Source organism: Podarcis bocagei, assembly GCF_964188305.1.
Source record: "Podarcis bocagei genome assembly, chromosome: 3".
NCBI lineage: Eukaryota > Metazoa > Chordata > Lepidosauria > Squamata > Lacertidae > Podarcis > Podarcis bocagei.
This window is the reverse complement of record NC_138127.1, coordinates 76,903,569-76,931,504: the sequence shown is the minus strand read 5'-3', so window position 1 is coordinate 76,931,504 and position 27,936 is coordinate 76,903,569. Positions and strand designations below refer to the sequence as shown.

Here is a 27,936-nt window from a genome sequence, read left to right as displayed (position 1 = left end):
GTTAACACTGCCTGACAAACCAGTGGCCTTTGCTACTCTTAAGAAGGCTTAAGTATCTGCTATTTGTAATTAGAGGCCATCTCAAAATCTTATTCAAAGAGAACTCACACTTGGAAGTCTCATTGTAAAATGGGAGATACCACCCCCCAACCAGATATGCAGGTAAGATTTTGTTGCTGCCAGATACTCCATGCAAAAATTCATTTTCATCAGTGCCCCAACTCAACCACTAGAGAGTTCTCTTTAGCTGCTCAGGGATCTTCACAACTGTATCTCAGACATCATTAAGGACCCTTCTGGCCCTTGGTAGCTTAGGAAAACAGCTATAAAGTTAAGAACCGATTCATTTACAATATTCACTAATATGACAGATTAGCTGCAGCAAACAAAATAACAAAACAGTTTTTAATTCAGAGAGCTTTACTGTGAACAGCAAGGCTATTAACATTAGCTAGGATCCAAAGAACCATGCAACTAGCTCCATTAGATCAGTAGGTCTTTAGAATAGTGCTGTTCCAGTGGAGATAAAAAAGGGTAAGTTTAACAATAAGTTTAAACTAGGAACACTGGAATTTTTCTAATGAACTTCAAGCACATAGTCGTCATTTGGGGGAATCGGGTTCAAGTAAGCTCTGGAAATGAATGTATAACTCATGAAATGGCTCCTTATGAGTGTTTTTGTTTTTATTTTGTGAATCTTATCCCTCCCAAGACATAACATATACTGGCTTTACTGGAATGATACAAACTGCCAAACTGCTTAATGAGCAATTATTGGAAAGAAGCCATTAGCAGATTTAAAAACATTTCTTTTTTCACATACCATGTAAACAGCGGTGTAACTGATTGTTCTCTTTTGCTTCATAATGCTTACATCTTACACGTTTTCTGTCAAAACCATTTGAAAATACAACTAATAGTAAGGCATTAACTTGTCATCCAATCTAAGATGACTAATTTTGGAGTTTAATCAATCTCTTAAGCTCTTTCCTTAGTTATTTAAATCAAATCAGACGGAATCTGGCCCATGCTCCTTCAAGCAGTTAATTCTCTGCCTAAATTTCTTGCTGTTTCATTAAAACTATTCAAATAAGTTTTGTTAGTAAGTGAACATTCCCAGCAGAGCTTGGTGAGCATCATACAGAAACAAGCTCATCTATGTGCCTCTGAAGGAAACCAGTTTCAGAAGGATAAACTATTTGTGTTTCAACGTGCATCCAGTTCCCTGATCGGCAGAAGAGGGGTTCTTTTAAAAACCACTTAGCGTTAAAGATGCGGCAACATTAAGTTTCCTATGCAGTCATTATAGTTTACATATATCACTGTGTGAACAGCCTGCTAGCCTTACAATATAAAGTGGTAGATCAGACTGCAGCTTATATATAGTTTTCAAAATGACAGGTGTTTAAATCCATGAGTGGACAGAAGGAGAAACGATCTTATAGCTGCTAATCTGCTGGCACTGAAACAGTTTCTGCCATGCCACAATACACAAGTGGACAAATCTTATTAAGTTCAATAAACCCAGTACTCAGGGAGCCATCTTAATCAGAAAGGGATTTAATTAAAAGTCTCGGCTGCAATAAACACTCTTTAATTATGACTGACTAATATTTATCCACAAAGAAGAATTTGTTTCAGGATTAGCCAGAGACCTGGAGGAAGCCAAATACATCAACTTAATAATGGAATGCCTAATTAAACTATAATGGATTTCTAATTGTGATATATTGCTTTGTAGCACATATGATTTATTTAGTACAATTGTTTTTCATTGGCTGTGCTAGGCCATTTAAAAATGCAATCATATAAAGGAGAGAGACAGACAGAATTAGGATGCACTGAAAGCGAGTCTAGTTGTATTTTTACTAAAGAGGATGTTGCTGCCTGCCAATACACATTTCAATATTTATTAAGGGGAATGACTCTAATTCCATCACCCCGTCCCAAATATAAGATAGTCAGTGGGCACAGTGGGACTTCCTCTCCCCCCTCCAATCTGCTCTGCAGGTTCTCCAACCCACTAGAGCAGATTTGAGGATGTGTTGGGAGCTGCAGGTGGGAAGAGGAAGAATGGGAAGTCTTGCTTACAAAAGCAGAAGCCTGTTGCACAGATGGGATGCCACAACTGGATATCACTCGAGGTAGGCATCAGAACAACCTCTCTGAAAGGTCGCCCCCTGGTTTTTGAAGACTGTGGGATCAGGAGTGGGGGATGCTGAGAAGAGGAAGGGACTAGAAATTCTCCTTGCCTAGAATTCCTTGTTCATTTATATTAGGATCCAAGCCAGCATTTCTGTTAAGGCTTGATTTCCACACACACACACCCTCAGTTGGATAAAGGGATATGTTTTCTAGCATATTTTCCCATTTTAAACTAAATAAAATTCATTTATAACAAGATGGGAACAGTTTGGTACATCAGAAACCGCTGCCTCATATGTGAACTTGCTCGATAACTTTTTCTGAGGTACTTCTTGTTAACCCTCCTCTGACAGAGTTTCAGATGGCAGAGATTAGGTGGGGCCTTTTTCATCATGGAACCCAGACTCTTTCCAAACTACCTCCTTGCCAACTTTTAAGCAGGCACTGAAAGCTGTATTGTTTTAGCTGCCATTTTCAGTTAATTTGCCTCCAAAGTTTATTCCATGGTAGTTGTTTTTGCTCTTTATCATGAATGCACATTCATTCAATTAATGTATTATTAGAACGTGTAGAATTCCAAACACAGTAGGACTGTGAACATGGAACAAGAGAGGAGGGAATATGAAAAAGTTACATATTTGTGCATATTAGCATTATGGACATGTGGTGATGATGATGATGAAGGTGAAATAGAGTTGGTCAGATTCCAGTCCAGTCTTAAAACAAAACACACACACAAACACAAATCCTGGCTTTAAAAAATCCCTTCTTTTATACAGGAAGTCAGTTTCACTAAAGAGACCCACTTTTATTCATATGGCTTTCCTCATGATATTTCGGTGGTTTCCTTTAGAGTAGGTTCTAAGGTGCCTTCACATAATTTTCCAGCTAATTTTTTCCATGGTTGGTTTGACCAAGAACTGGGAAAAGGTTTATTTTCTGAAGAAACTACTACAGAAGCAAATGAAGCCTTAAATGAAAAGGTGAATATTCACTCCAGAGAGAAAGGTAAAATTTGATGTGAAAAATAATACTTTTATAAAATCTCCATAAAGCTCTCACAATTACAACTCTTTTTTGTGCTGTCTATTTATACTTATGAAATAAAATACTTTCTGCATTAAGTTGTGAGAAGTGCCAGCAGGTTCACCAACAATATCTTACATTCAGAAAAACTTTCTGACAGTATGAGCTGTTCAGCAGTGGAACAGACTCCGGTGAGAGGTGGTAGAGTCCTTGGAGGTTTTTAAACAGAGGTTGGATGGCTGTCTGTCATGGATGCTTTACCTGAGATCCCTACATTGAAGGGAGTTAGACTAGATGACCCTTGGGGTCTCTTCTAACTCTAAGATTCTATGTTTCTATATTCTAACCTTTCTTAATAATATACCTTTCTATAATCACCACTAGGTGGTTATACATTTTAAGGGGTGTTTGGCAAATGCTCCTGAACCATGAAGCACTCGTGGCTGCTTTATACTTCCACCTGATGACATTAAAACAGAATTTTGATAACATTTGAGTTTAGAGGTCTGTGGGTTAAACCACAGAGCCTAGGACTTGCTGATCAGAAGGTTCAAATCCCCGTGACGGGGTGAGCTCCCGTTGCTCAGTCCCTGCTCCTGCCAACCTAGCAGTTCGAAAGCAAGCAGTGCAAGTAGATAAATAGGTACCACTCCGGTGGGAAGGTAAACGGCATTTCTGTGCGCTGCTCTGGTTTGCCAGAAGTGGCTTAGTTATGCTGGCCACATGACCTGGAAGCTGTACACCGGCTCCCTCGGCCAGTAAAGCGAGATGAGTGCCGCAACCCCAGAGTTGTCTGGGACTGGACCTTTTAGAGGTAGTAACAAACAATGCACACATAGAGAAGGTTTCCAACAATATTCTTGGAGAGAAATGGTTCACATAAGATCTTTTCTATAGTAAATTTATTTCAGTGATCCAATGTTGTGTAAAATGCTTATCAAAGCTGTGATCATTTCAAAATAGTGAAAGAACAATATAACCTAGATAGCTTTGACATGATTAATTCACGAGCTTCTTAAGCTTTTTAACGGACTCCTTGTTTCAAGAAATATTTACATGTGCCCAATGTCCTCGGTGTCCTCTTAGAGAACTGAAAAAATAAAACAGGAGGAAAAATCCCTTCGGCAATAAAAAGAAATATGGCATGGAGATCAGTCTAGTTGGGGGTTGAGGGGAGAATCATCAGTGTCCCACAGCAGCACGTTTTACAAAAGGAATTAAAGCCATGAAATTAACATTTTAATGAAGCAGAGAGACCATTGACGTCAGGACTACTCACTGATTGCTGCTTCCAGGTGGCCTAATGAGATGAAAATGAAGTTTATATCCTCAGCTAGTCTAAGCCAGGCTTGTTTTGTGACTGTGATTGAATTTAAATGAGAAGACACTGCTGTGTGCAAACATGCCTAGGCTGGTTAGTAGCCTGTTCAAACGTAAGCACAATGAAAAGCTTGATTTAAAATACTTCAGTGCACAGAAAGCAACAATGAAACAATGGGGCTTTCTTCCCCTCACGCCAGCCCCACATTTTTATACTTTAAAAAATACACAGAAATGTTGTACAGAAGTATGTGTACCAGACCATCTCAGCATCTCTAAACACAAATTTATCTCACTGTATTTGTGCTTATATATAGCGGGCAACTTCTTACTTACCTATAAAGGAAATAATACCTTGGTCAGTATGTATAACTCAGTGACTACTCCCTGTTGTTTCAGTCTCCAGGATCTCTGGCTAAAAGATCTCAACAACGCTGAGAAAGACCTCTTCCTACGATTTTTGAGAAGTACTGCTAGTCCAAGTAGACTCTGATAGGCTAGATTATCTTTACCCAACCTTGGCCCTCTCAGATTATGTGTTTTAAATGTGGTTGAGGGGGGTTGGGTGGGAAGAGGGAGGGATACTGGTTTGTTGGTTTGTTATTATGTATTTTGTGCTTTTTATCTTGTATTTGGGACGCAGGTGGTGCTGTGGGTTAAACTACAGAGCCTAGGACTTGCCGATCAGAAGGTCGGCAGTTCGAATCCCCGCAATGGGGTGAGCTCCCGTTGCTCGGTCCCTGCTCCTGCCAACCTAGCAGTTCGAAAGTACGTCAAAGTACAAGTAGATAAATAGGTACCGCTCCGGCGGGAAGGTAAATGGCATTTCCGTGCGCTGCTCTGGGTCACCAGAAGCGGCTTAGTCATGCTGGCCACATGACCCGGAAACTGTACGCCGGCTCCCTCGGCCAATAAAGCGAGATGAGCGCCGCAACCCCAGAGTCGGCCACTACTGGACCTAATGGTCAGGGGTCTCCTTTACCTTTACTATCTTGTATTTATATGTTGTGAACCACCCCAATGACTGGCCATGCTGGCTGGAGTGATGGGGTTGTAATCTAGTAGCAAATTGGGTCACAAAGTTAGGGAAGGCTGGGCTAGATGGCCTGATAGCATTCGAGATAACTTCATACATTCATATGAAGCAGTAGACCCAGGTTAAGAGAGAAAATGTATGCAATGTGAAATACCAGAAGTCTTTGCATTCTTACTCACACATTTGATGAACTCAGGGGCAGCAGCTGTCTGGAAAGTGGTTATCATGTTATATGAGCTTTTGCCAACTTGGCGCCCTTACAAATTAGATATTTTGAACTACAGTTCCCATCAGACCCATCCAGAGGGCCAGTGGTCAGAAATGCTGGGTGTTGGTGCCCTCCAGATGTTTGGAGCTACAAGTTGGCAAAGGCTATCTTAGACCAAAATTAAGATCATGTGGGTTTGATACCACTACACTGTCCTGGTTATTAAAGAAGCTGTTAGCGAACGCAAAACAACAATTTAGGGTGTATGTTGGTCTATGGTTGAGCCAGTATGGACAAGGCGGCTTTTCCCAAATGTTTTTCATCAACTGAAAAGGCAATGGGGCTGGGGAATGACTTGGAAGGGGTTCTCTGTGGGAAGGAAATGCATTGTTAAAAATATTTTGATCACTGAGAGAGACCTCAGACATTGTTGTTGTTGTTTAGTTGTTTCCGACTCTTCGTGACCCCATGGACCAGAGCATAGGCTTAATTTATTTATTGTTTGTCACATTGGTCAGGCCTTGACCTGGGCAACATTCTTATTTATACCCTTCTTGCATTTTAACATGCTTTTGTGGGATTAATGTTGTATTTTATTTTCTCATGCTATTTGGGAGTACTTACTATTATTTTTTTTGTTCTCACCCAACTCAGTATTTCAGTTCATCTTCAGAAGTTGGGGTCATATTCTTTTGTGTGTGTCTCCAATTCCCTGCACCTCCACTTTAAAAGGACCTCAAACAGCAAATACAAACAGACCTCTGTAAGAATCCTCTGCCACCCAAGATAGACAGCATTGGACTAGATCCACTTAACAGTATATAAGGCATGAGTTTTCAGCAACACTAGTATAAGCTGTGAGAAAATACTGTTAGCCCATCTGAAAACGGCAGCTTTATTTAATCACAGCATTTTTAAACTACAAAGCAATTTAAACCCATAAATTAGAATACAGAAAGTAAACCTCTCGGGATCATAAATTTAGACTTTGTAAACAAATTTGGATGATAACATTACCCTGCAGAATGTCAGTGTTAAGAATGATTCACCAAAATTACAAACGCTGTTGATATTCAGAGGATGAAATACTGAAGCTAAGTTTAATATTTAATATGGTTAAAATTCCTACAGAGAAGAATGACATCATCTCTCTCTTGGAAGTTATTTTTCCCACCCTTTAAAGAACAAAAACTGTTACTAAATCAGGAGGATTGTATTCTGAAAACAAACACTTTACATTCTTTCACCCCTAAAGACATTTCTGCCATTATAGAAGGAATACTATCAATATTTTCTATGGTTCTAAGACTATCCAGTTTTATTAACTAAAGGTCGGTTTAAAAATAAAACCGGGTGTTTTCCTAATAAAGAATGTAAGGCCACACTGAAGAAATTAAATCATATGTATAAGAAATGCCACTTTCAAAGTGACTGAAGTGAATAAAGGAAACTTTTTTAGTGAATCACAGACCAAGATGCTGGAGAAAAAGTAGAAAATGAGAAAGACGTTTTCAAGTTTCTAAGAGGCAAAAACAGGTCCTGAAATATGTAATTCTGAAAGTATTTGGCATGCATTCTAAAACCCATCAGCCCAAGCAAGATGGGGGTCAGTTGGCTTTCCTGCAAAATACTAAGTTGAATATTTTGAAGCCATAAATTTAATAAAATGAACATGTGCTAATTTTACCCCCTTGGCTCTGTCAACAAAACCCTTATTTGGTAACCTATGTCCTAGGGCAGTATTTTCCAATTTGTCAATGCAGTGAGAAGGCTCAAAGTGTAATCCTGTAGGAATCAGTCCAAATGAAGCAAGCAATGGTTGAACGGTTAAAAAAAAAAGCCTTTTAGGGTATAAAAAATCAGAGAAGACATACATAATGCACAAGATCTGTAGTTTTCTTAGAAGGATGTAAATAAGAACTAAGCAAAGCAAGGTGGAGAAAACAAGATACCTTAAATTTCATCTCTTCCCCATAAGCTTTCATATTTGTTAGAGGCACAATACTTTTGTCCTACTATCGCTTTTAACCCATGATCCCTTATTTCTCTCCATTATCCTTTATTTCTTTCAGTATAAATGGCTGACTGGTCAGGTCACAGTTCTGCCACTTGGTTCCAAGCCATTTTTAAAATCAGTCTGATCCTTCAGTTTAAACAGTTTCCAGTAATTATTATCATGATTGTGCATCTAGGTCCCAGGCTAAAAAATACCCTTGACTATTAACTGGAAGGGAAGGGGGAGTTTTGTGGTCTTTATACTTGACTTTTAGTTGGATGGGTAAAATTTGTCCTTTTATAAATATTCCGGTGGAGGCACATTTATGCATTGTGTTTTATTCCTTTATATTGCGTTTTGATGTATTTCATGCTTTATGTTGCTTTGAAGCACTCTTCTGTGTATGAAAAGTGATAAATTAATACATACTGAAAACTCAGTATGTATTCAGTATTCATACATATTCATACATACTAAAAACTCAGTTCAGACAGAACATGAAGATCAAACATCTCCCTTTTTCTTGAAAAAGATTGTGTGGTGTTTGTGAAGTACCTTGCAGTACAAATCAATATATTATCAGAAGTGGCTCTGTGTTCATGTTCACACCCGGCACACAGCACTTAATTAACAAGTATCCTTTGAAATGTGTTGTTTGCTTATTACTTCTGGTCTAAATGTTTTTAAATGGCTGGATAATAGTCCCAGAGAACAGAACATTTGATTTATTTTACTCTTTTGTGCTGGCACACAAGTGAATCAGTAGGAGAGCACTTTAGAGATCATTACCCCTTGCCAACCATACGGGGCAGTGTTACTAAAACAACTATTCCTGATAAGTATTTAGTGACACTGTTTCTAAAGGCTTCATTAACCAGGAATTCTAACTTCCATAGTTCATGTCTTTCATTATACAATACTTCCCACAATACATAAGCATTGTTATATTCAAAAATTCTTTCCTGCCCATAAATTCGTTACTCTTTATTTTGAAATCGTTCATTAAAACTTTCAAATGTTTTAAGTTTGATCGCTACCCTCAGCTATCTATATTTGAAATGAAAAGGTAATACACACCTGCAGTCTTTCCCTGTAGGGACTCAACCCTGAGAGTACTTCCTCAACTACAGGAACTAACATTTCTTGAACTTTCAATCTTGCTTCCTATTCTACTCCACCGTTATTCACCCCTGGCAATGTTTCACTGGTGAGTTTGTTAGATGTGTAAAGGTAAAGGTATCCCTGACTGTTAGTTCCAGTCACAGACGACTCTGGGGTTGCGTGCTCATCTCGCTCTCTAGTCCGAATGAGCAAGCGTTTGTCTGCAGACAGTTTCCGGGTCATGTGGCCAGCATGACTAAGCCACTTCTGGCAAACCAGAGCAGTGCACTGAAACACTGTTTACTTTCCCGCCGGCGCGGTACCTATTTATCTACTTGCACTTTGATGTGCTTTCGAACTGCTAGATGGGCAGGCGCTGGGACTGAGCAACGGGAGCTCACTCCATCGCGGGGATTCGAACCGCCGACCTTCTGATTGGCAAGCCCTAGGCTCTGTGGTTTAGACCACAGCGCCACCTGCGTCCCTAGTTTAGATGTGTACACTAGTTTAAATAAGTAATCAGTCTGTTTGGGGCTGCATGAAGCTCACTATGAAAAGTATAGCAGTATTAGCGGGAAAGTTCTTCCAAACCTGGCTCAGACAAACTTTGGACTTAATGAAAAGTGAGCTTTTAGAAGCCCTGAATTATTCTGTGGCTTGGATCAAAAACCAAGCTGGAGAATAATTCATTGTTTCCCTCCCCCTGTCTCTGCAGCACTCCAATTTTTTTTATCTCTGGTAAAAAGTGGTGTGAATAGAAGATTCTCTGTTCCTTCCTCCCTTTTCTGATTAGCAGTTCACTGGGGCTCAAAAACTGTGCAGCAGGAACAGGGTACCGTTTCCACAGCTTTAGCATTACCTCTGAGAGTAACGTTTCTGAGCCTGCATGCCAGTGGTAGGTAGGACTAGAACAAAAAGGGGCCAGAGCCAAAAATGTTCTGGGTTAAGTGATTCAGAATAAAAACTACCCTGCTTCAATTTTTGCCAAAACAACCTGTGGAGAAAAGCTCTGTCTGTCTGTCTGTGTCTTCCTGTTTATCTTTTGTGCTTTGCCAAACATTTCTGTGATGTCTGTTGATGCCAGAACATTAACTGTCAAAGACCTTAACTGTTGGAGATCTTGTACTGTTATTATGTGGTAGGCCTATGTAGTGGTAGCTGCTTCAAGAAAGGTTCTGAAAGGGGAGAGGGAGAGAATCATAGATCTGTAGAGTTGGAAGGGACCCTGAGGGTCATATAGTCTGATCCCCTGCAATGCAGGAATCTCAACTAAAGCATCCATGACAGATGGCCATCCAACCTCTGCTTAAAAACCTCCAAGGAAGGAGGGAGTCTACCACCTCCCGAGGGAGTGTGTTCCACTGTCGAATAGCTCATGCTATTCTTCCTGATGTTTCATCAGAATCTCCTTTCTTGAATCCATGGTCCAGATCCTAGCCTATCAGTATTCCCTTGTGGAAATATCTCTTTGATAGGCAATCTTGGTTAATAGCTCATTCTGTCTCCAGTGCTGGTGTCCATCTCATGCACAAGCCCATTATACCAAGCTCTAAGGAAGCTTTGTAGGCATTCAAAGGGAACAGGTGGCAGGGAGAAAGGGTCACACCTGAGATCTCTGCTTAACAATGCTACATGATATTGCACACTATGAATGAAAAATACTTCTCCTTTCAACTGTTCTCAGCCACATAGAAAGAGAGGAAAACACACTCCAAGAAGCCATAATTAATTCTGAACAAAGGCGAGGTAGCAGGAAAGTTGATAATGGTTTAAAAACCAACATCCACAGAAGTGTGCAGCACATCCACATGCCAACTGGGGTGGTAATATGCATTTTAAAGGTTCCTTAAATTATGCTATTGTTTAAAAGCTTTAGTATCTCTCACTTCAGCCTCTATGAATCTACCCTCCCCGCATTTCCAGGACTTGCAGGTGCTGTGACATTTACAACCCACTCCCAAAGCTTTTGGTCTCTCATCCCGAGATGCCAGCTTGCTGGAGTCTCCTCTTCCTAAATGTTCATAAAGGATGTGTGGTGGAGGTGGGCAGGGCTACTGTAGCCGATGAAGAAGACAGAGATAGCTGTCCAATGGGACTCTGCAGCTGTACCTGCCTTGTCTCTACTGTTTTTCTCTGATCAGCTGAGGGCAAGTTGGTGGCGAAACACAGCTGATTGGTAGGAAACTGATGAGAAGTGAAACAAGGGGCTCTTGGTGGGGTGGGGCTTTGGAGGCCACTTCTGGCTCCATAACTTCTGGGCTAGAAGTTCTCTCCCACATCTGTACTGCCATGGGGGGTGTAATTCTCCTAAGAGCTATGGCAATTACTTCAAGACATTTTAATGGTTCTTAAGAGCATGAGTGGCTACAACACTGCTTCCTAAATAAACAGCTGAACATTTATTGAGACTGAAAATCTGCCACGTAGCTGAAGGTTATATCCGTAACATCAACTTACCTTACAGTTCTACCAACAGCTCCTTTGAATGGGTCTTTCCTCATCCTGCCCAAAGGCAGAACACGCTGCCTTCATTCTCAGCAGCACCCTGCTCTCCCCACGCATTACTGGTAGCTGCTATTTTCTCACTTGCATAGCACATATTTCTTAGGGCACACTTAACATTATATGATATAACACACCATGAATGAAAAACATAGGTGACCTAAAGGCCATAGGTATTAATAGAACAAATGCAGAAAAAGTAGCTTACAGAACATATGCTAGTCCTGAGAGCAACCTCAAGTGGAGATTAAGGAATAAGCCCGAACAGTCTGAACCTAAAGAATTTTAAGAATCATAACATTTACATCACAATAAGGCTAAGGTCAGCATGATGTTTTTCTTAAGTGGGAGGCTATAAAAGAAGCTGATTTGATAAAGGGAAGGAAAGAAAGCTATATTCAACAGCCTCATGTTGTATATTTATAATAAATTATACTGACATGGTACTAGCAATTTAGAAATAGCAAAGTTTGAAGCCTATTATTTAATTCCAGTGTAAAAAAAGTATTATTTTCTCCTACCACACTATAAATGTTTGGATTCCTGGCAAGCTCGCTCGGCATGCCAGAGCAGTTGCTGAATGCCAACAATGTGGGTAGCTGCAGTTAAAAGCAGATAAAAGGAGCTTCAGAGAGAAATTTGGTTCCTGCAACAAAGCTCTCCAGTTTTTCCCCCAGTCAGGGGTTTCCCCTAAGGCCCATACAGCCAAACATCACACCTATAATCTTTAAGTATTGTGAGATCAGGAACAGGTCTCAGGGCCATATACTTCTTGTGCTCAGAATGCAGAAGACAGCTCCAAAAGGGGACACACTGAATTCATTTGAATGCACTAGCTCCCTGACCCTGTAATCAAAATTTATGCTTAAAATATATTTAGTACATTTATATCCCACCTTATCACATGACCCGGAAGTGTCTGCGGACAGCACTGGCTCCCGGCCTCTAGAGTGAGATGAGCGCACAACCCTAGAGTCTGTCAAGACTGGCCCGTACGGACAGGGGTACCTTTACCTTTATCCCACCTTATTACATCCCAGAGCTCATAATGGCATACAAAGGTGGTCTCCCATTCTGGCACTGACCAGATTTCGACACGCTCAGCTCCAGCACAATGGACGGCTTCCAACAGAATATTAAAAACACAATAAAACATCAAAATTAAAAACTTCCCTAAATAGGGCTGCCTTCAGATGTCTTCTAAAAATCAGATTACAAAGGGCTGATCTAGTTGGGATCCTGGAAGGGGACTGGGAGGCACTTTTCACCAATTACTCCTTCCGCCCTGAAACCCACTATGTAGGCTGAATTTGGATCTAAGCAAATTACAATTCACTTCTGTCTTACCTTAATACATATGCATAATACAACAAAAACCAAGTCTGAAAAATAACGTATAAAGCAAAAGTAAAGTATCCTAAGCCACATACTGGTTGCTTTGAATCATGTAAAAATATTGGACGGCTTTGCAATTCACTTTTGTGTATTATTTTTCCAGTATAAACCCTGTACAGTGCTCATAAAAATAAACTATGATGCCACTTTAGTATAAATAAAGTATTCATGGCTAACCATCTATGTATATTTAATATATTTCCATGTCACCAGCCATTGCTGAATAATTAGTTCCTGGAACTCTTACTGAGCTCAAGCAGTGAAACTGAAGATGATCGTATATAACAGCAAGTTTCCATTTAATAGGCGAGATGCAATTCTTCTTCTGCCTTCTCCTGTTTTGATATACTTTTCCTAAGCAACACACTTATAGGAGTAAATAGAAAGGTACATTTCATTGTTACAGAAACAGTTACACAATGTCCCTGCCATCAAGGAGCTGTGAAGGACATCAATGCACAAACAGCTAAGTCTTATGCCTTTTGTGTAATTTTTTCCAGTGAGTGACGCTACAAGACTTTATGAAAATGTAAGAAACTGTAAGAAACTGTTGCGGGCACCGCAAAACCCCAAATTCACAGGAGGACTGATAATGCATGGCCAGACCCCAGTCTGACAAAGCACCCTGACTAAACAAAGAAAGCCCAAGCAACCCTTCAAAATTATTTATTTAAAAAATAATAATAATTAAAAATTGGGAAGGGCAAGGTACCTTGGCGGACACCATGGTGCCCCTAGGACCCCAACAGGAAATGAATCAAGTCTGTAGTTGCTTACAGGCACAGATCCTGACCCTGAGCATTTTAGTTCTAGAAAGACTGGGGAAGAGAAGTCCCTTTCTTCCTCCAGAAACATCCCTGCATAATGCAGGGAGAGGAGGATTTTGTTTTGTTTTGAACATCATGGCACAGACCCAGACCCCTAACAATAAGCTGTGAGTGACTCAAATAGGTCAATTCCATCTTCTCTCAATTCCCCCTGCCAAAACTGACACCCTTAATATTTCATGGTAGAAAATCCCCAATGTCCTGGGAAGCCAGTGTAAGTCACGGTATAGCTATTTTTGTTTGTAGAACGAAACAAAATGAAAACAAACAAATATACTTTTGATCAACTTGAAATCTCTTAAATATGTAAACATCACTATCTTATTTTTAAGTGAGTGGTATCGGATTACCTAAATTTGGTATTAGAGGGATTATGATTTGTTTGTGTAGAAAATCATGTGTAAAACCAGTAGAATTTTTAATAGAAACTGCTATCATTTTTGCCAGTATTGTCTTATTTAAAAAAACATATAAGATGAAACATTGTTAAATGTGAGAATGTTGACTGCACTCTTTTCCTCCAAGACTGACAACTAGCTACTGAAAAAGTACATGTATATTTCATGCTGCTTTTGCTTTTCTACACATGCTATATAGTTTAAAATGGAAAGTTTTGTTGAGCCGAATGATAGCACTAAGTGGTTTGGCATTTGCACTTAGTTTTCCAGTGGTTTGGCAGTATTAATAATGCAACAGAGGCAGGATATCCTCCAAGTACTTTAGTTAAAGAAAAAAGGTTTTCATTAGCATTACAATGAGTGTTGTTCACAACTAAGAATATACATGGTGGTTAGAAAATAATTGGTTGCTTTTAGCATTTCATCATATTTACAGGCTAAGAAGTCTATGGCTGTTAATGCCCCACTTTTTTATTCTGTGCTGTAAGGATAAACGAGCCCTCTCAAGTGGTTGCAGTTTACAATGGATTATTTTTAGCACTCTTATTCAAAAATATGTTCGGAACCAGAGTTATACTCAACTAGTTGGTTTTAGCTGAATGTAAGCTGCTTCTTTGGGGGCTGTTTTTTTTAAAGCATTAGCTAGAAGGATTATAAAATTTCAGGAGACTTAAAATACTGACAAAGATCTGAGATGATTTGACTTTTCTTATTTTCCAGAATGATCTGCTTTCTTGGAAAGTTTGAACAAATGAGGTGGGCCTGTTAACACCAGCTCGGCTTCTTACAATTATGTGGATAAACTTGGTTGGTTCCAGCAAATACATTCTGCTTTGTCAGCTATGCTGAAAGCAGACGAAAGCAATGTGGTTTTGCAGAAGCTGGTGGTTCTTGGCAGGCTAATGAGCTACAGAACTTGACTCTCTGAATGCAGTATACCCATGATGATAATTAACGGACAGAATTAGACACTAAGATGGAGAGGATGGAATTATTGTCTCTGGTAGCCAAGCTCTTTGGGGCAGGGCCCTTTGTTTATTGATTAGAAGGGAGTCAACTCACCAAACCTCTTTTAATATGATATATTCTGTAAGATAATATTCCCACTTGTGGCGGGACTGGCATTCTCTGCCTCCCATGGTGATCACTACCCTATTAAGTCTTCTTAAAGCTCAGTTGAAGGCTTAGCTCTCTGTGTTATTGTCTCTAGCGTCCTCCAACCAACCAGTCCTACTATTCATGGCTTATTTAAAAATATTGCTATAGCATTATTATTCAATTTCACAGTGGACTGGATTTTTTACATGGAGCCAGCACAATGCATATACCATGACAAAATTAAAATTACTTTAAGAGGGCCTTTACAGGCTTCTGATTATGCTACTGAAACTTAAAAATAACTTAACAACACCCTAGTGGTCCCAGGCCCTAAGGAAGTTAGATTGGCTTCAACCAGAGCCAGGGCCTTTTCAACTCTGACTCCGGCCTGGTGGAACGCTCTGCCTCATGAGACCAGGGCCCTGCAGGATCTGATTTCTTTCCGCAGGGCCTGTAAGACAGAGTTGTTCCACCTGGCCTTTGGCTTGGAGCCAATTTGATTCCCTCCCTCCCTCCCTCTCTTTCTTTTTTCTTTTCCTTCTCCTCCTGCGATGAGGGTACATTTTAATATTTTAATGTTCCATTATTTTAATGTTGTATTTTATTTTTGTTTTTAAGTTGTAATCACTCATCTTGTTTTTATTATTGCTTGTAAGCCGCTCTGAGCCCGGCCTTGGCTGGGGAGGGCGGGGTATAAATTAAAAATTATTATTATTATTATCATCATCATCATCATCATCATCATCATCATCATCATCAAAGATGGGATTGCTAAATGCAATGTCAGTGGGGAATACCACAAAGCTGTGGTGACCATTTATATGGTTGTACAGAGCTGAAATGTTTCTGATCCATGCCTATTTTGTACTACAGTGAAACCTTGGGTTTTGTACTGTCCCTCCTTATGAATGCTTTGGATAACAAGCTCTGCTAAGCTGGAAGTAGGTGTTCCAGGTAGCGAACTTTGCCCCAGGATGCGAGTGGAAGTCATGCACCGGTGGCGCAGCAGCGGGAGGCCCGATTACAAGAGTTTGAATTTGATATCCCACTTTATCACTACCCTAAGAAGTCTCAAAGCGGCTAACGATCTCCTTTCCCTTCCTGCCCCACAACAAACACTCTGTGAGGTGAGTGAGGCTGAGAAACTTCAGAGAAGTGTGACTGGCCCAAGGTCGCCCAGCAGCTGCATGTGGAGGAGCGGAGACGCGAACCCGGTTCACCAGATTACAAGTCCGCCACTCTTAACCACTACACCACACTTAGCGAAAGCGCGCCTCAAGTTAAGAACGGTTTCGGGTTAAGAACGGACCTCCAGAAAGAAGTTCGTAAACAGAGGTACCACTGCATTGTGACAATCTAAAGCTGGAATGTACAGCTCCAATTGCCCTGAGGATCACTTTCACATTTTTACTAATTCTAGGAAGGATACATCATGGCATTAATTATGGGAAAGCATTCAGCTACAATTTTAATACAGTACTTGCATGCTACATGCTTGATGCTCACGGATGGAGCAAGATTTTACATGTGCACTTGTGTTCAAATCCTGTTTGCTGGCCTCCCACAGGCATCTGGTTGGCCACTGTGAGAGCAGGATGCTGGACTAGATGGGCCATGGGCCTGATCCAGCAGGGCTGTTATTTTATGCTTACCTGCTCAACTGGGGGATGGTCCCATCAGCCTGACCATCACCTTAGCCTATTACACTGGCAAACTAAGTACACTACTGCAAGCTTTTCTATAGGGTGGTCCTGCCTGCAGTGTCAAGGTCTAGGGGCTCTAACAGTTCATCAGCTTTTCATGCTAGTAGGAAAAAGTGATTGTCAATGCCCAAATCAATAATACTGATTCTCCTGCACGAGCTCAGTTCATTCAGCAAGGCAACTGGCTAGGTCTGGGCCTATGTGCCTGCCTGCACGTATCTTAGCAAGAGTGGTAAAAATAAGTCTGGAAAAAGAATGATGCTTCTAATAATATGACAGTTTTGTAAGGGGCAAAGTAATGAATTTCTGTTTGTGTTTTTCAGTAAATATATTGTTTAAAGAGGAGTCCTGACTCCACTATAACTTTTTCCCAAGCATCTCTGCCCTGTGTGTTTTGACATTTCAACTTCAGTACCCATGGCAACATCCAACAGCCAAAATAAATATGCCCATGCTTTCAAGAGCTTTTCAGTAAAATCCAGCAATTGACTATCAAGACCAAAAAATGTGAGTCACCTCAAAACAACAGGCCAAAATGTGTACCACTCTGGGAATAAAAAACAGAGCTGAAGAAAATGAGCCCTCATATGGAGGAGACACAAGGCAACTACTGAAAGCTGAGGTAAAAAGGTAAAGGTACCCCTGACCATTAGGTCTAGTTGCGGACAACTCTGGGGTTGCTCATTATAATCAGTTTCAGTATAAATAAAAAAAACCAAAAACCCTAGAGATTCAGGATATGTGCAGAAAATATAGAGAATGCTCATGTAGGGAAGAAATGATTTAAATTTGACATTTCAGAATTATGCCAATTAACAAGGGGCAAACTCTCTATAGAGGACCACATACTGAGCATCTATATCAGCAAAACCATATCAAATTAACATGATTGTCCTCTAGGGGCCAGTGTTGTTTTATTGAAATAAAGGCCACACCACTATTCCTCTGAATAATACAACAATGGCTTTAAATCTGGTCCATGTACCATTTTTCATCAAGCTACTCTACACTTAAGAAGAGACAATTCAGCTTTAGACATCTTCAGAAAGCAGAGTTCACAGCTCCTAATTCACAGGTTCAGATTGCAGGCACAAGGTATCATCTGTGAATAGTTCCTTTGGATCTGCCGTATGTGTAAATCACTCTGCTAGCAACCCATGCAAGGAAATCTTTCAAGACTGACTACAGAGCTCACAGGCAGGCAGGGAAGAAATTCAAAATTTCAGACACTGAATTTCCACAGTAATCTGGGCATAGTGAACTTTTACAGCTGCAGCCACCTCCAAGAGAATGTAACACATCAACCAACCATCTTTCCGTTATCTCACTACTATCTTATTGCACCCAGACAGAAAGTTGTATAAAACTCCCCCCCACGTACATTAACCCAAAAAACCCTCTCATCCTGCCACTAATGACAAGGGAGATGACCCCTAACTTCTTCATAATATTTGAAGACTAATGGATGGTTTGTTTAAGGGCTGCTCAGTGGTAGAGCATTCGCAAGCAGAAGGCCTCATATCGAACTACAGGCATCTCTAGGTAGGGCTGACAGACAGCCTTGTCTGAAACCCTGGAAGCTGCTGTGAGTTTGTGTTGACAGCACTGTAAAAAGCCACTTCATATGTTTGTATGCGTAACTATGAATGCTACCTTGACTTTATCTGTAGCTGCATCCTCTTTTCCCCATTGCTCCGATTTTCTGAATAGTGCAAAAATTCCATACTGTAGCAAAGCACATACTCACACAAAAATGCAACCCCTTTTCTCTGGTTTTTTCATATGGAAGTTTTTAACAGATGTTCTCAAACCGTTGGCAAAACAAGTACATTCTTTCCTGCTATATATAAACCCTGTCCTGCAACTACAGAAAATAAAATTCTTCTGCAAGTTACTAGGACCACTGAGTTATGAGAACAAGTCCGTACTCATTTCTGAGTACCTGGGCAAAATTCTTTAAATTACATTCATTCTACAGAAAATGCAGAATGGTTTATTTTACTGTCACACGCTACATATGTGACATTCAGATTGACCTGTGATGGCTAAAATGCCTTCATCAGGGCATATAATACTAAGTAAATACCAAGTAATTCAGTTTCTTTAAATAACATAATGGAATATAAGGCATTACTTCACTGCAGTGGTGTGCCAAACCACCAATTCCAGCGCACTGGTAATAGCACAGTCTGCAGAGCCAATTCGTTCCATGATTATATGGAAAGCAGAATGCTATTAAGAGCTCTGGTTCGGCATACACTGAGCCTATTTGGATCAGCTGTAAAAGTAACAGTATTTCAACAATCCACCCCTAAACACATCGAATTCTAGGACCTTCATTGCTTTATGGTTCCTCTTTACAGAAATCTGTTCCTTGTGCTATGGAACAGTAGAAGAAGAGAGAAGGACAGGATAAAAGGACTTCTAGCCATGTCACAAAGCATACTTCATGTCCTTTTTCTCCCTGCAATAAGACAGGTCCAGTTGTTCATATGAGGCAAAGCAGTCCCACGCAAGGTGTATTGGCAAAGTTACTGCCAATGTCTCCTTAGCTCTAACCCCTTTAATTAGCTGTTGCAGCCCATGCATAATTTTGGATTTATCTTCCACATTCTTAATATGACACCCCAACAGTTTTACTTAAGAACAACCTAAAAAAAACTTTAGAATAAATTTTACCAAAAAAAGTCTTGGGCCATTACCGAGGAATCAAAAGTTAAATTTAGCCCATTTTTAACTACTTTCATAAACAACACTCTGTATAATAATAATAATAATAATAATAATAATAATAATAATAATAGTTTATTATTTATACCCCACCCATCTGGCTGGGTTTCCCCAGCCACTCTGGGCAGCTTCCAATTGAATATTAACAACATAATATAGCATTAAATATTTTTAAAAACTTCCCTGAACAGGGCTGCCTTCAGATGTCTTTTAAAAGTAAGATAGTTGCTTATTGCCTTGACATCTGTTGGGAGGGTGTTCCATAGGGTAGGTGCCACTACCGAAGGCCCTCTGCCTGGTTCTGTCATTTAACTATCCCCAAACTATCCCCAAACCAATGACTCTGACCAGGTGCTGGTTTTAACATTTAAAGCCCTATATGGCCTAGGACCCTCGTACTTACAGGACCGCCTCTTCTGGTATGCCCCACGGAGGACCTTACGGTCCGCAAATAATAGTATCTTGGAGGTCCCAGGCCTCAAGGAGGTTAAACTGGCCTCAGCCAGAGCCAAGGCCTTTTCAGCTTTGGCCCCAGCCTGGTGGAATGCTCTATCGCAGGAGACCAGGGCCCTGCAGGACTTGACATCCTTCCGCAGGGCCTGCAAGACAGAGCTGTTCCGCCTGGCATTCGGTCCAGGCCCAGTTTTGACACCCCCCTCTCTATGGGACCCTGTTAGTTACCTCTTTGGCCCTTTTATCAGCTCATGTGGGACCAACATGGATAGCTGGCCCTGATGAATACTTGAGGTTCCCAGCCCCTATGGTTGTAATTCGTGGGCAGTCATTTAATTTTATCCTGATTCTAATTTTTGAGCTGTATTTTAATTCATTGTTTGATTGTGTTTTAATGTATTTGATATTTGATGTTAGCCGCCCTGAGCCTGATCTTGGCCAGGGAGGGCGGAATATAAATAAAAATTTACTTACTTACTTAACTATTCCCAAACTAGAGTGAAGCAGTGGAACCCCTGAACAAGTGATGACTGGACTAATAAACAAACTCAACCCTGAGATAACAGAGTTGTGGAGTAGGCCAGGTGACGAAGGACTGGGTATACACTCATTTTAAAGGAACAGGTTTGCAATTTAGAGGTGCTAACTGGACCCAATGCTGCACTTTTTTTTTCAGACAGTGCCCTACTGGCCAGGAAACATCTTTCCCCTTTCTACACTTGGAATGCCAACTGAGTGAGGCTGCACATAGATTTTCGAAGCAGGCAAGCCAAAGGACTTGAAAAGAACTTATTCTTGGGTAGTTGTGTTACAGACTGAATTGTTTCTGTGCTCAGTTGAAAGTGATGTTGCTAAACTTTTAAAGCTCTCAAGTGTGTATTGAGATCGTCAAGAGGAGGCCCAGATTATCACCCCCTCCTTTCAAGTGTCATGGTTGCAGCTAAGTAAATCCTAGGCCAGTGTTTCCCAACCACTGTTCCGCGGCACACTAGTGTGCCGCGAGATGTTGCCTGGTGTGCCGCGAGATGTTGCCTGGAGGGAGGCGGGCGAGTCGGGCGGCGAGAGGCGGGGCGGCGGCGGCGAGGAGAGGCCGCCCAGCGTGGGGCTCTCGCCGTCTGCCTGCCTGGCTGCCTGCGAGCTCGGCGGGCAGCGCCTCCGTCCGCAGCGCCCGCCTCGCGGCTCTCATTCCCTGCCCCTGCCAAAGCTCACCCAGCCAAGCCGCGCTCTCCTTCCTGCCTCGCTTTGCTGCCTCCTCCCCCCCCACCCCCAAAGCTTGGAGGTTCCCCGGCAAGGGGGAGGGAAAAAAATTGAAACTTACACTTTCGTGCGTCCCTCCCGGCATGACGCTGCGCGCTGACGTCACGGGGCTGTAATGGTGGTGTGCCTCGAGATTTTTTTCATCAAACAAGTGTGCCTTTGCCCAAAAAAGGTTGGGAAACACTGTCCTAGGCCTCTTTTTCAGTAAAAATCTGCACCTCAAACTCCCTGCTCAAGGAGATGTACATAGCCAGTTATATCCACCACCTTTTGGACCGAATAAGAGGCCTATTGTACTTAGGGTTTTTTGTTATTTCAGATGCTTTTTTAAAAAGAGTTTTGTATTTAAAATGTTTGGTGTGCTTAACTGGTTTTGTTAGCTGCTTTGAGAAACCTGTTATTAGATTAAGAAGCAGGAAACCAATAGGAATGTTATTATCTATAAATAGATAGTGCCTCTGAATAGTGGCTGCTGGAGATCAGAGGTGGGAAAGCACCCATTGTGCTCTTGTTTTAGGCATCTGCTTGGCCACTGTGAAAACAGAATCCTTATGGTCTGATCCAGCAGCCACTTCCAGAGTTCTATTAATAAGATATTTAAGTTTCCCACTCAAGATAGGAAAACAGGCTCAGTTTACATACAGAATTACAAAAGTTTGCTCTCTGAGAACAAACAACCATCTCAGGTGTGCTTCAGCATTCTTAGGTAATTCAGTCACCTAAATAAACCACTGTAGTTGCCCAGACCATCACAGGAGATGTCGTATCACCAAATTATGGAAAGGTGCCATTTCTCTCATATCATCCTAGCGAAACAAATCTGAGTATATTTGAGAATGGCTAAGAGTTGAGTACATATATATATTAGCTCTGGAAAGCAATTCCTCTACTTCTTGCTGTAAGCAGTGGATAAAAGCAATTCACAGGGGCAAGTGAGAATCTACTAGATTCTCTAGCATTCTGCACACAGATGGCAACTGCCTCAGGTGAAAACTAATTTAACCCAGGACAAAAGATGCAGAAGTGTAAAGGGTCCACAAGCTCTGAACTATGAGATTGCTAGTAAAAACAAAAGAAAAGAAAAGTGTTGGAACCCAAACAGGAAAGATGTCTGGAAGCAGACGTGGAGGAGCAGCTGTGGCTTCAAGAGCAGTCCCCCTCGAGAATGTACTTGTTGTGAATTCCACTAATACCTGCAAGAAATCAAAACTTCAGCAGCAAAAGTTTAGCTGTGATTGATTATAGAGGTCATGCATTTATAAATAGAGACAGCTATGCTAAGGGAAAATATATAGGAGTGTGGTTTTGAGACTGATGTAAACCACAGCAAATAAAGACCTAGTAAGGTTCAGTCATTTTACCGTTGCCAATGCTTAATACAAAAAGGAGAGAGCAACACCCTTCTGAAGGTTATTACTTCAGATTCTTCCTTAGTATTTTTACGGTTCATATAACAGTGGCATTTATAATATAACAGGTAATTCATTCATACGACAGCCTGCAATACAGATTAATCAAGGTTCTTGACAAATGAAATTAATTTTTGCAAAGTTAAAAAAGCAATTAAACTTCTCATGACATTTCCCCCCTTCGCCACTGACCTATTTTTGGAGCTAAATAATGTACTTATGCCTGAAGGGAATGCATTTCAGCCTGAGGAATGGAAAACTGCCATGAGCCAAAAATTTATTCACAGAAAAGTATGAGGCATTTAAGGTTGTCATCCATGCACAAGGGAAAAACAGTCTGCGAAGATGTAGGCATGATATTGAAGACTTCACCATAACAACCTGGAAATTAACTTTCCCCGTGTTCTTAATCCTGTCAGCTTTCAGACAGGTGTGAGTGATAGCAGATACCTTCAAGGGCAGCAAATGAATTTGTTGCAAAAAATAAAGAAAAAACACACAAAACAAACCACACACAAGGAAGTGGAAGAATTTGTTATTGTAGCATCAATGTTATTTTTTTCATTTTTGTTGCAAATAACAAAGCTGCTAATGGGTTTTAATTTCAAAATGCACTAGTTTTTGCTGTTGTTGTCTGTACGCAATTAGTACCTCTAGTGAAAAGGCAATTCAAGAGGTCCACCATAAGGCACAGATGTCTTTTGACAACAACACTACAAAACCTGCTGAAGTTTATTTGTTATAGTGCAGTAGAGAGAAATCTGTGGTCGTAGCCAAGCAGTCAGAAGATTCCTTTATTATGCATACATTTAACATCTCAACAAAAATAATCTTCCGGGACTTAAAATAAAAAAAAAGCAAAAAGACCCACTGGCTGAACAAAATGACCTGAATACATGGTCTGCCAAGTAGTTGTCTGACTAGGCCCCATTCTCAGGCCGTGTCTGCATTTTAGATCAAATCCTATTTTGTGCTCGCTTGCTCCCTCCAGTATTATAATAGCATCCTATTTATTATCCCTGTCAGGTTTTGCTCACAGATTTATTGCCAGAAAAATTAACCTTTCCATGTGTTATGTAGGCTGGAATCACTTCAAAAAAAGTAGCGCCATGAATGACAAATGCATCATTTCATCATGAAGATGCTAGGACTGAATTTCACACCAGATATAATGAAAGAGTAGGACAAGGGACACAGCAACACCGGTACACTCCTCCCTTTGCATCAGAGAACATACAAAGATCAGCTTTTCAGTGCCTGACTGTCAAAATTTCTCTCCTTTTTCTGAAAAACCACAAGAGTGGGCACCTGTCACTAACTGAAACTCTTGCAATGTTCAGTGCAACAAAACACCCTAATTGTAGTAGTAGTTATGATTATTATATTTATTAATATCCCACATTTTCCCCTGACAATGGAAACACAATGTCATGCTAACCCTGAGTCTGGCATACTGTTAAAGCAGACAATACATTGATCCACTGAGCTTTAACAGTTGATACAAAACAAGTTAGATGACTGCTGACAAGCTCATGTATTTGCAAATATAACTCTGAAACCCCACATGGAAAAGCAACTGCTTCAGTGCTATTTTGAGTAGAAAAACTGCCCCTAGGGAGAGCATCAAGCTCCCCCTTCACCCTTCAAAATCACAGTGCTCTAAGGTTGTTTTTCATTAATAGTAATTCTTGAAGTTGGAGCCTCATTACAAACATTTTCATACAATATATAGTTTGCCCCAATGCCAACCTCATCTAAGTGCTTCCCAATACCAGCATACAAAATTCATTGTATAGAATGGAAGCAATTTAATTTGCTATAATATCTATGCCTTCGTTCATCAAATTATTTCATTTTTAAAGACACTAGAAATGTTGCCACTACTCAGAATATGTAACAAATTTTCTTCTTCTTTAGAATGTAGAATCCATTTTTAAAAATCTCTTTTTTTTTGGAGAAACCTTCTCAAAGCAATTGGTTCTCAGCTACATTCCTCACCAGATTTTATTTATTTTGAGATGACAAGAAAAGAAAAGCATATCCAAAGATCCATTACCATCTCTTAGTCGTTCCACTATAAAAGTGAAGCCTGTAGTTCTTGGATGCAAGACATATTCGTATTTCTGAAGTCCATTCTTTTCAGCAAATTCATTACTGCGGGCTTTGGTGTTGTCTATAAAGAGCATGAAAAACATTGATTAAAATCAGTGTTGTGACTAAGCTTTAGAACATTTTAGCATCATAGAGCACATCAGTGGAGCAAGGGATCAAGGAGATTATAAGAGATTAATAACACCAGGAAATAATTCTTGTTTTGCTTTCTTACATAAACCTCTCCCCCCCCCCCAATGTTCAGTTCTTATTACGCAGAGAGTCAGGGAAAGTTGGTTGATGCAAAGCTTTGGGTCAAAGCTAGCCCTAAGCTAGCTCCTCCATGAGCTGTAGGACTCAGCCTCAAACAACAGAACTCAGAGCAAATCCGAAGGCTTTTGCAGAATGATGCCCTAGGAACTAGAGGCAAACATTCTGTCAATTTGACATTATTCCAGCTCTCCCATGGAGGGAGGGGCAAACAGGTAGAAAAACAGGAAGGTGTGGATAAAGAGTCAGACAAAAAACACACAAAAAGTGTAACCTTAGCCAGCAGCTTCTATTCCCAAGAGACACTGGGTGCTCCAGAAGGCTTCATCAATAGTCAATCAGGCTGCAACTGGCCACCAATCAGGTGGGGCTGAAGCATTAGAACCAACAAGATCAAGGGGGGAAAAATCCTTCTCAGGCACTAAGATTTGAGAGTATGCCAGTTGAAGCTGCTAGCAGATGGGCAATACAGTGGTGCCTCGCAAGACGAAATTAATTCGTTCCGCAAGTTTTTTTCTTCTTGCGAGTTTTTTCGTCTTGCGAAGCACGGTTTCCCATAGGAATGCATTGAAAATCAATCAATGCTTTCCTATGGAAACCGCCTTCAGACCAGGTCCGGGGACAGTCTGTCCCCCGACCTCTTCTGAAGGCTGGGGGGGGGGGGGAACAAGGGCTTTTCTTCCCACCGCCAGCCTTCAGAAGGCTGTTCTGAAGGCTGGCGGTGGGAAGAAAAGCCCTTCTCCCCACCTCCCGCCCCGCAAGCTCCAGGGACAGGAGCGCTTTGCTGCCGACCGCCAGCATTTTAAAAGCCCCCGCTGTCCCGGGGCGATTTTAAAATGATGGCGGGCGGCAGCGAAGCCTCCGCTGTCCCGGGGCGATTTTTAAAATGCTGGCGGGCGGCAGCGAAGGCTTCGCTGCCGTCCGCCAGCATTTTAAGATTGCCCGGGACAGCAGAGAAGTCTCCGCTGTCCCGGGAAGGCAGGCGGGGGGGAGCAAAGACTTTTGCCCCCCGCCGGCCTTCAGAAGAGGTCCAGGACATCTTCTGAAGGCCGGCGGTGGGCGAAAGTCTTTGCTCCCGACCGCCAGCAGTTTAAAAGAGGTCCCCGGAGATTTCCCTATGGGCTTTCTTCTTGCGAAGCAAGCCCATAGGGAAATTCGTCTTGCGGAACGACTCAAAAACGGAAAACTCTTTCGTCTTGCGAGTTTTTTCGTTTTGCGAGGCGTTCGTCTTGCGAGGCACCACTGTATTAGGGGCATTTAGCAACCAAGGGCAACAGCATTAGGAGGAAGAGCAGGTACCACACACTGTACCTTTGATCTGTGGTACACATAGGAAGTCTTCACTTTCTTGCCACATGAAGCTCCACCAGGTTCTTCCTAGGTCTAACCATTTTTGGGGGGTGGAGAGAAATCTCCTACATCCCTAACCAAATTTGATACCCTTTTGGACACATCACACTACCTTACTTTTTCCAGCGTGTACAGAGGTCATATGACGCAGGGCTTCCTTTGCACTCGATCCAGAAGCTGCAGTTAGTGCAGAATGCTGCAGCATGGCTGCTCGCAGGAGTGAGGCCTTGTCAGTAAATGACACCTGAGCCCAGAGATTGCCGATTTGCTACCGGGCCACGTTCAATAAGTAACTACAAGTTACAGCCATTAACAACCCGGCGCCATTTTACCTGCAAGATCACCATACCCCATATATGCCCATTTGACCACTTCGATTCGCAGAACTGGCGCTGTTACAGTTACCACATAATACCTGTTCTGCATTTGTAAGAAATAAATATTTTGGTGTTGGCAGTGCCTACAATCAGGAACTCCCTGCCTATTTACTTCAGGCAAGCGCCATCTCTGTACGTTTTTCAGTCCCTGCTAAAAACACTTTTCTTACCCAAGCTTACTCAGACATGTAATGTGCAGATATATATTTGAACCTTTTTAGTTTATTGTTGATTTTATGTTTTGAATGATTTACAGAGTTTTATGGGTTTTTTTACTGATAATTTTATTGTTTTGCTCTCTTTGTAAACACCGTTGAGATTTTTTTAAACAATCAAGCATTGTATACATTTTATGAAATAGTAATAAAATAAATAATGAATATTTTTATTAGTCCCTAAAAATACTTGGTTCTGCTAAGGACCGCCTCTCCTGGTATGCCCCACAGAGAAACCTACGGTCTGCAAATAATAACATCCTCAAGGTCCCAGGCCTCAGAGAGGTTAGGCTGGCCTCAACCAGAGCCAGGGCTTTCTCGGCTGCGGCTCCAATCTGGTGGAACGCTCTGTCACAAGAGACTAGGGCCCTGCGGGACCTGACATCTTTCCGCAGGGCCTGCAAGACAGAGTTGTTCCGCCAGGCCTTTGGTCAGGGCGCAGCCCGACTCCCTCCTCTGGCAACCTGCACAGAATTTTGCTTAATTGGTTGCCATCAATTTGATTTAATTGATTTTTATAATGAAATATTTTTAGATTGTGTGACTATTTGACTTTGATTATTTGAGCCCGGCTTCAGCTGGGGAGGGCGGGATATAAATAAAATTTATTATTATTATATTATTATTAAAAGAAAAACAAAATGTACAAAATAATTAAAATCTGGGAGGAGAGTACTGAAATGCTTTTGTATCTTTAATATTTCAAATGTACTGAGTTTAAACTTCACAGAAATATGTAGTGGTGATGGAAAATCATGACATTCCGGGGGCAAGGGGATAGTGTGAAACTTCATAATCAAAACAACCTGAATATGATATTCTTTGTCATTAGAAAGTATTCTGTTCGTGCTGTCTTCCTTACAGGAACACATTTCAGTTTACTTCCCGTGTAAACTTAGCTGCTATATGCAAGAGCAAACATTTGCATTTGGTTTATTATTTATTCTATTTATGATGGAGCGCACAGAAGAAAAAAAGGCTACTTGTTACCTGCTGTCACACAGCGCTACTTTGCCTGGCAACACAATC

General features: G+C 41.1%; 1 protein-coding gene across 1 annotated transcript in view; it reads right to left on the bottom strand.

Annotated features, from left to right (window-relative positions):
- LCLAT1 (lysocardiolipin acyltransferase 1) overlaps positions 1–27,936 on the bottom strand; it is an 87,175-nt gene that overhangs the window by 11,151 nt on the left and 48,088 nt on the right. Inside the window, exon 5 of the mRNA XM_081186469.1 lies at positions 24,661–24,777. Within this exon, the coding sequence (XP_081042595.1) occupies positions 24,661–24,777 (117 nt within the window). The remainder of the gene's footprint in view (positions 1–24,660; positions 24,778–27,936) is intronic.